This window comes from Lepidochelys kempii, chromosome 20 (genome assembly GCF_965140285.1).
Source record: "Lepidochelys kempii isolate rLepKem1 chromosome 20, rLepKem1.hap1, whole genome shotgun sequence".
Taxonomy (NCBI): Eukaryota; Metazoa; Chordata; order Testudines; family Cheloniidae; genus Lepidochelys; species Lepidochelys kempii.
In genome coordinates this window covers 21203614-21212262 of record NC_136399.1, presented here as the reverse complement: position 1 = coordinate 21212262, position 8649 = coordinate 21203614, and the positions used below count along the sequence as shown (strand labels likewise).

At 66.6% G+C, this 8649-nt stretch overlaps 1 protein-coding gene across 3 annotated transcripts in view; it reads left to right on the top strand.

Moving 5' to 3' along the window:
• Nucleotides 1–8649, top strand: part of ZNF385A (zinc finger protein 385A) — a 70733-nt gene that overhangs the window by 57035 nt on the left and 5049 nt on the right. For all 3 annotated transcript variants that reach the window (XM_073318602.2, XM_078849517.1, XM_073318604.2), the window contains 2 exons: nt 1391–1556; nt 5842–6162. In XM_073318602.2, coding sequence (XP_073174703.1) covers nt 1391–1556; nt 5842–6162 — 487 coding nt within the window. The remainder of the gene's footprint in view (nt 1–1390; nt 1557–5841; nt 6163–8649) is intronic.

Below are 8649 nucleotides of genomic sequence, written 5' to 3'. Positions count from 1 at the left end.
ACGCGCTATCTCAGAGTCGAGGCTCTGCCCTCTGGCCCAGTTGCGGAGTGCTCCAGGCCCCAGTGGGGAGCTGCATGGGGGCAGGAGCTGCTCTGGCTGCAATGTGCTGGACCCTCCCCTGCCCCAGGCTGTCAGAGCTCCCAGCTGGGATCCTTCATGGCAGGGTCTTGCCAGCAATGACTGGGCGAGGGAATTGTGTACCCCTCCCCCCCAGCCAGCCTTGCTTCCAGTTACTGGGGAGGGACCCTGAGCTGGGGTAGTGGGGGGCTGCAGGTCGGGATTGAGGGGCACCATAGAGCTGGCAGGGGGAGCCCAGGGATGGGAAAGCAGGGGGCTGCAGGTCAGGATTGAGGGGCACCATGGAACTGGCAGGGGAGCCCAGGACTGGGGTAGTGGGGAGCTATGAGTTGTGTGGATTCTCTGGCCCTTTTCCGGGACCCTTGGGGGGGGCTACTCCCAATGCTCCCCTCTGGCCTGTGGCTCTGGAAGCACCGCCCCGTCTGTGTGTCCTTGGGGGTCTGAGCTCTGACAGTGGGTCCCTGCCCCCCCTCTCCACACTGCCCAGCTGGCGGAGGTGGCAGGCGGGCTGGCGCGTCTGGGTCACACACACTCAGGGCTGGGTGGGGCAGAGCTGTGTGTTCCTGACCCAGGGCCATGCCCCCCCACCCCCGCGCCTCCGCAGCCCCGTGCTGTGTTGCCTGCAGGCCAGGGGCTGCTCCCCCACGGTGCTGAGCCAGGCCCTAGGCACTGAGCTGGCTGGAGCTGAGGATGGGGTGTGGCCAGCTGGGGGCGTTTGGGGCCCATTCTGCCCCAAGGGGCCCAAGGGTCTGTGCTGGCTGCAGGGAGGGCCCCCCGGACTCCTCGCCTCCCCCCCACACACACACACACGCTCTGGCCCCTGGGGGGATGTGCATGAAGTGAGATGGGGTGTGATAGTGGTACCAGCCCCTGATCTCCATGGAGGGGGGTTGATGGAGGGGGAGAACTTGTCAGCCGTTGTGGGGGTGAGGGGGCCAAGGAACTGGGTGGGTGTGTGTTGTAGGCAGCATTGGGGGGCTGCTGAGGGGAAGGGTAGGTCAGGGAGCTATGGGGGGAAGGTCAGGGGTTGATGTGGGGGGGGCCGAACTGTGGGGGAAGTGTCAGGTCGGGGGTTGGTGTTGGGGGGGCCACACTGTGGGGGAGGGTCGGGGGTTGATGTGGGGGGAGGCATACTCTGGGGGGAGGGTCAGGGGTTTATGTGGGGCCCGCACTGTGGAGGAAGTGTCAGGTTGGGGGTTGATGTGGGGGACTGCCCGGGGAGCTTGGAGGGCAGGGCAAGGGAGGATGGGGGCAGGGTGGGGGCCGTTCTGCCGGGGTTTCCCAGGGCGCCCTGACCCCCCTCTTCCCGCAGAGCCAGGCCGAGGCACACTACAAGGGGAACCGACATGCCCGGCGCGTCAAGGGCATGGAGGCGGCCAAGACGCGGCAGAAGGAGTCGGGGCCCCGCGAGGGCGACAAGCAGGGACCCGTGGGCAGCCCCATGTCCAGCGTCAGTGAGAGCGACTCGGACAAGCCAGGTGATCCCTGCCCCCCGCCCCCCACGGGCCTTTCCCACTTCCCCCCTGGGGCCTCGGCAACCATGTCCCCACCAGCCGGCGGGGAGATGGGAGCTCTGATCACACACTGTGCTCACCCTCCCCTTAGCACCTTCCCCACCCCCTTGGTCTTGTGCTGGGGCCTGAGGGGGTAATGGGGCATCCCTGGGGTTGGGGGGCTGGGGGATCCTGCCCCAGACAGCAGTAGTGCCTCAGGGAGGACCTGTTCTTGGCACAGGGCTGGGGGCAGTCCCAGCAGTGCCCTGCGCGGCAGCCGCCAGCCTGCACTGACGGGTGGGAATGCGGCTGGTTCTGGGATGGGACGTCGGCGGCTCAGTGGTGCCCAGCAACGGTGCCCTGGGAGCAGGGAGCAATTCCATCCCATCCCCAACCCCACATAGGGCAGCCCCGCCCATCCTCCAAGTCCAGCTCTGGGGCAGCTCCCTCTGCAGTGGAAACCCAAGCTGGCTCGTCAGCCGAGCCAGGCGGCTAATTAAATAGCATCAAATTAAAAATTGATTGCAGTTGCAACAGGCGGGTAATGGAGCTGTGTGGTGCCCGGAAGCCGGGTGGCTCTGCGGAAGCCGGGTGGCTCTGCAGAGCCTGGCTCTGCGGTGCTACCGGATAATGAACTCGTGCCCTCCCCCCCACACCCCTGCCCATCCCCACACCACTGCCAAGGCTGAGGTCACGGCTTGCACCTGCAGCTGGCGCCGTGTTCATGGGGGCGGCAGGGAGGGGACAGACCGGATCCAGATCCTGTTCTCCCCTCAGCATCCCATCCTTAGAGCCAACAGCAAACTAGGCTGCAACAGAGGGGCCCGGGGGCATCAGGTTTGGCGGGCACTGGCAGAGCTGGGAGCGGAAAGCCCAGGGCTGCAATGGCAGGGGGCTGGGGGGTACTGGCAGAGCTGGAGGGCAGAAAGGCCAGGCCAGGACTGGGATGGCAGAGGGCTGGGGGGCAGTGGCAGAGCTGGGGGCAGGAAGGCCAGGCCAGGACTGGGATGGCAGGGGGCTGGGGGGCACTGGCAGAGCTGGGGGCAGGAAGCCAAGGGCTGGGATGGCAGGGGACTTGGGGGCACTGGCAAAGCTGCGGGGCAGGAAGGGCAGGGCTGTGGGGCAAGTGCTCTCATGTCTGCCCTGGTTTGGGGCCATCCTGGATGGAGGGGAGGGCACCCCCTGTGGAGTCACTCTCCTCCCTCCTGGCAGCACCCCAGTGTTAGCAGATCTCCCCCCAAACCTCTGCCCACCCCCCATAAACTGGTGTGGGAGCCCAGACAGGGCCCAGCCCCTGCTCCATTCTGCCCTAGCTCCTTGCACAGGGAGGCTGGGGGGAGGAGGGATCACCCCCTGCTGCTAGTGCCCCAGTTGTGGGACCCCAGTGGGCCCATGGGTGCTTCCAGCCGGCTCCAAGCGCCCACCCCATGTGAGTTGGTTACCGGAGCCGTGCTGCCCTGCGTGCCCTGGGTCTGGAAACTTTCCTCATGAGTGGAACTGGGGCGGAGGGGAAGTTTAATGGGGCCCCATGAATTATAGAGCAGAAATCGCACTCTGGGCCTTGTGCTGGGGGGGGCGGGGGGGCAGCTCTGGGCAGGGAGTGTATGGGGTGGCTGGGTGAGGTGGGGAAGGAGGGTGACATGGGCTGGGCCAGCGTGGGAGGAGGCTAGGTATGGGGAGGGTCATACGGGGGGCTGGGCTGAGGGGAAAGGAGACTGGGCCAGCGTGGGAGGAGGCTAGGCGTGTGTGGGGCGGGGGGCTGGGCCAGTGCGGGGGGGAGACTAGGTAGTGGGGGGGGCTGGGCTGGGGGGGAAGGAGACTGGGCCAACGCTGGGGGGGGGGAGGCTAGCTGTTGGGGGGGCTGTATTTGTGGCAACCTGGGCCCAGGAGAGCCGGGAGAGCCCGTCTGAAGGCGCTGTGGGCTCTGCCATGGCCTGGGCAGGTTCGTTCGCGGAGCCGATCGATGGCATTACCCAGCCGTGCTAAGTGATAGATCCCTCCCTCTGCGGTGTGGGGCAGGCAGGCGGCCAGGCTGAGCAGGGGCAGGGCTGGCACGGGAGCCCACCGCAAAACACTACAGGGGCTGCAAGGAGCAGTGGGGGGCTCAGTAGGGGGCGCTCTCCACTCGCAGGCAGGGCTGACCCCAGCATAGCGCTCGGGGGTGCTGGGCTGCAGGGAGCGGGGAGGAGGGGCTCAGCAGGGGCGCTCTGCCTCAGGCAGGGCTGATCCCAGCATGGCGCTAAGGGGCGCTGGGCTGCGGAAGGCGCCATCCTTGGGATGAGCTGTAGTGTCCTGACTGCTCGGGGCCATAATAGATTCCCTGGCCCTCTTCAGAGTCCCCCGTGTCTTGGCCAGATTCCAGTGTCTCTTCAGCCCGTCTCGTCCGAGCCCCCCGCACTTCCCTGTGGATGCCAGCATCCGTCCTCACTTCCTGGCAGCCTGTTGTGCACTGTTAGCCAGCTGCCATTCCCCACCCCAGAGGTGGCTGCATTTCAGTGCGGGGGAAGCTCTGGGAGGTAAAGCCCTAGAGCGCTGGCAGCCTCTGCTGGACCCTGCTGTACTGGAGGCAGCAGGTCGGCCCCTGGACCCTGGCGGATGCCAGCAGCCCCTGGTGGGGGAGCGAGGAAGGCGGACGTCTGCGCTGCTGCTGGGCCCTGCCCTTGGCACCGGCTCCTGCTCAGCGTCTGTCTGTCTCGCTCAGTCCCAGACCTGATCCGCCGTCGCCATGGCTCTTGACCCCCCCACCCCACCCCAGCCATGCTGAGCACCGCCCCGTCCCCCTCCCACGGCAGCGCTGCCTGGAGCGGGCTGGGCAGCTCCCAGCCTTTCTGAGTCGCAGGGGGCTAGGAGGGGCTGAACCCCCAAGGAGGTCCTGTTCCCCACAGCCCTGGCACCCAGCATGGGGAACGTGTGTGAGCAGAGGTGGCTGGGCCCAATGTCTGTCCCCTCTCACTGTAAAGGGTTCCCAGGGGTCCCCTCCTCCCGGCACCAAGGGGTCTGTGCCCTCCAGGCCCCTAGGCTGGGGACGTCACCTTCGGCTTTGCTTTGGGGCTGATCTCTGCGCCCGGACAATTGCTGGGCCTGTCGCCACGGGCAGCACAACAGTGGGATGTCTGTGTGCCCCAGTGCCAGCTGGGAAACCTGGGCATTTCTCCAATGCGCCCGGGGGCATGGGCATCGCCATGGAGCAATGCATGCTGGGATTCACTGACACAGCCTGCTGGGAGGAGGGGACCGGCCAGGCCAGGCCCATGGGCTTGGTCCTGGGGTCCCAGCTCCTCGGGGCCGGGTACAGGAACCCTGAGCCAGGCTGGCCCTTGGAGGGAAGTGGGAAAGTGCTTAGAATGGGGGCGGGGGTGGGGTTCTATCCCTGGCTCTGGGAGGGGAATGGGGTCTAGTGGTTAGCGGCAGGGGGGAGCCAAGAGAGCCAGGACTTCTGGGTTTTGTTCCTAGCTCTGCTCCTGCCTGACTTCCCTTCTCCTTGCCTCAGTTTCCTCCTCTGCAGAGCAGAGACGATGCTCCTGACCCACTTCCTAGGGTGCCCCCGAATGCCAGTGAGGGCAGAGGGTTCATCCCCCTCCTCTTGGCATGCCCCCATGCAGGGGTTCCAGTTGGGGGGCAGAGACCCCCATGGATGCAATGGGTCCAGGGCCCTGTGCCCCAGTGGTGGAGCAAGTTCCTCCCACCCCCACTGCTGGCAGCTCTTCCACATGGCTGCCCTGAGCTCATTCCTGGCCACCAGACCTCACAGCTGCTTTGCCAGGGCCCAGGCACGGCCCCGCTGGCCCCTGAGGGCTGTGGAATGGGGAGGGGGAGGACATGGCTGGGGGGACAGGACTAGCAGCTGGGCTGCCCTGGAGCCCCTCTGCACGTACGTGTCTCTTCTCCCTTTTTTCCCTCCAAGCCAAGGTGCCTGGCACAGCGAGGGCACCGGGAGCCCAGGCTCGGACATGTGTGGTCCAGCCTGGTGCCCCAAAACCTGTCCTGCACCCAACCCCAGCTGGCCCCTCATGGGCAGTCTCTGGGGGAGGGACCTGTGGGGTGTTCAGGGATTGGCAGGATGCAGGGGGCAGAGGTTGCAGCCAGTCCTCTCCCTGCCGCACAGCTGCTGAGCCTGCCCTGGTCCCCATCTCGCATCCAGGCATCCCAGCGGGCTGACCCCTTCTACCCTTCTACCGTGGGGCACAGACCCAGAGGATCCAGCTGTGCCTACAGTCCTGCCTGGCTCCCCACCCCACACGAGCTCTGAACTTTCTCTCCTCTCCTGCAGCCGAGCCGCAGAACGGGCTGGGGGTGACAGTACCCTCAGCGCCCACCTCGCCCTTCAAGCCCCCCTACCTGGCGTCACCGGTCCCGGCCATGCCACCCTACCAGGCCTCCTTTGCCGAAGCGAGCCAGGAGCCCAGGGGCCCGCTGGCCAAGGGGGGTGTGGCATCAGCGCCCGCCGACACCTCTGTGCCCAGCAGCAACGGCAGCGTGGGGCCAGGGGCGGCCTCCAAGTCAGATGAGGAGAAGGCCAAGAAGCTGCTGTACTGTGCCCTCTGCAAGGTGGCCGTGAACTCCCTGTCGCAGCTGGAGGCTCACAACAAAGGTACAGGGCTGGGGGGCGGGGGCTCCACCCTGGGCTGTGCCAGCAGGGGCCATGTGGCGCCTCGTCCTGCGGGGGCTGCTCTGCCGGGTGCTGCCAGGCCCAACAATGCTGCCGTGTTTCTAGAGACTAAAATAACCGTGGCCTTGCCCCAGGGCTGGGCCCCGCACGGTGCTGCGCCCCGCACGGTGCTGCGCAGCAAAGTTCAGGTCCTTTCTGAAACAGCTCCAAGGTTCCACAAGCAGGGATGTGAGCAGGGTGGTGCAGGGCAGCACCGGGCCAGCAGGGAAACCTGGGCATTTCCCAGACCAGGAGCAGCCCCGGGGCACATGCCCTAGGGCAGAACTCTATGTAATTATGTGGCTCCCTACACAGCTCTGCTGGTGCCCGAATCGCAACCCGCAGCCCCTGCTAGCCCAGCCCTGGGCTCCACCCCCCCCAGCTCTGCCAATGCCCCCCCCAATCCCAACCCATAGCCCCCTGCAAGCCCAGCCCTGGGCTCCCCTCAGCTCTGCCAGTGCCCCCAATTCCGACCCGCAGCCCCTGCTAGCCCAGCCCTGGGCTCCATCCCCCAGCTTTGCCAGTGCCCCCAATCCAAACCTGCAACCCCTGCTAGCCCTACCCTGGGCTCCCCTCAGCTCTGCAGTGCCCCCAATCCTGACCCACAACCCCTGCTAGCCCAGCCCTGGGCTCCACCCCTCCCAGCTTTGCCAGTGCCCCCCTCCCATCCCAACCCATAGCCCCCTGCAAGCCCAGCCCTGGGCTCCCCTCAGCTCTGCCAGTGCCCCCAATCCCGACCCGCAGCCCCTGCTAGCCCAGCCCTGGGCTCCACCCCCCCCCAGCTCTGCCAATGCCCCCCCCAACCCCAACCCATAGCCCCCTGCAAGCCCAGCCCTGGGCTCCCCTCAGCTCTGCCAGTGCCCCCAATCCCAACCCGCAGCCCCTGCTAGCCCAGCCCTGGGCTCCATCCCCCAGCTTTGCCAGTGCCCCCAATCCAAACCTGCAACCCCTGCTAGCCCTACCCTGGGCTCCCCTCAGCTCTGCCAGTGCCCCCAATCCTGACCCGCAACCCCTGCTAGCCCAGCCCTGGGCTCCCCCCAATCCCCAGCTCTGCCAATGCCCCTCAATTCCAACCCCCCCAGCATTCTCCCTGAGTCCTGCAACCCCAGCCCTTCTTTACCAGTTTGGAATTTCCCAGCATGCCCAGCTGCTGGAGCCTCTAATTTGCAGAAGCAGCCGGGGCTGGGCCTCCAGAGCCTGGCAGAGAGACGGGCCTGGGCCCTGGCCTGAGCTCCCGAAGCCCAGGGGACCCGCATTTCCTGCCCCGCGCCAGCTCCCAGCCCTGGAAAAACAGAGCAAGGGCCACAGTGAGCCCAGCCGGCCCCGCCTTGCCCAGCTGTAACGTGCTTCCCGTCCAGCCACCCCCCCCAGCTCCTCCGGCCACCCCTCCCAAGCTCATCCAGCCCCCCCGCTTGCTTAGCCCCATCCAGCCACACCCCGCTCATCCAGCCCCCCTGGCTTGTCTAGCCCCCACCACCCCCAGCTCTTCCAGCCACACCCTGCTCATCCAGCTACGCCCTGGCTCGTCTAGCCCCCCCCAGCTCATCCAGCCCCCCCCCCCAGCTCATCCAGCCACACCCTGCTCATCCAGCTATGCCCCAACTCGTCTAGCACCCCCCCCCAGCTCATCCAGCTGCACACCGCTCGTCCAGCCCCCCGGCTCTTCTAGCCCCCACCGCCCTCAGCTCTTCCAGCCACACCCTGCTCATACAGCTACCCCCCAGCTCATCTAGCCCCCCCAGCTCATCCAGCCACACCCCGCTCATCCAGCCACCTCCCAGTTGTGCAGCTAGCCCCCCACATCAGCTCATCCAGCCGCCCCCTCACAGCCGTACCCCGCCCCCATCTATCCTGCGAGCACACCAACTAGTAAGGGTCTCTGTGGGTTGAGATTGAGCGACATTGACTGAGCTGTGTGGGGGAGGCCAGGGCTACAGTAGCAGGGGGCTGCGGGTCGGGATTGGGGGGCTTTGGCACAACTGTGTGTGTGGGGAGCCAGGGCTGGGACAGCAGAGTGGGGTGAGCTGTGGATTGGGGCAAGTGAGCTGGGCAGGGGACATTTGTGACCAGCTTCCCGCCCCTCAGAGAGTGCCCAGGGAATTCCCCACGTGCCCCCTGCCTGTAGCCCGGTCTGTACTGGGCGTGCGAGGGGCGGCAGCCAGGCTCCTGAGCAGGGACTTTCTGTGGGGAGCATCCGTGCTACGCCAAGCAGCCCTAGCCCCAGGGACTTGCCCCGGCCTGGGCCACTGGCTGTGTCTGAACTGAGCACGGGGCCAAGACGGGGCGGGGGGAGGGGGCTTCTGCCCTCTGATTGGTCCAGCAAAGAGCCAGCAAACTCAGTCCATCCAAAGTGAAACTAATCAAGGCTCCAGCCTCTCCAGCAGGGGGCGCTGTGGAGAGCAGGACGGGAGCACTGGCTGTACAAGGAGC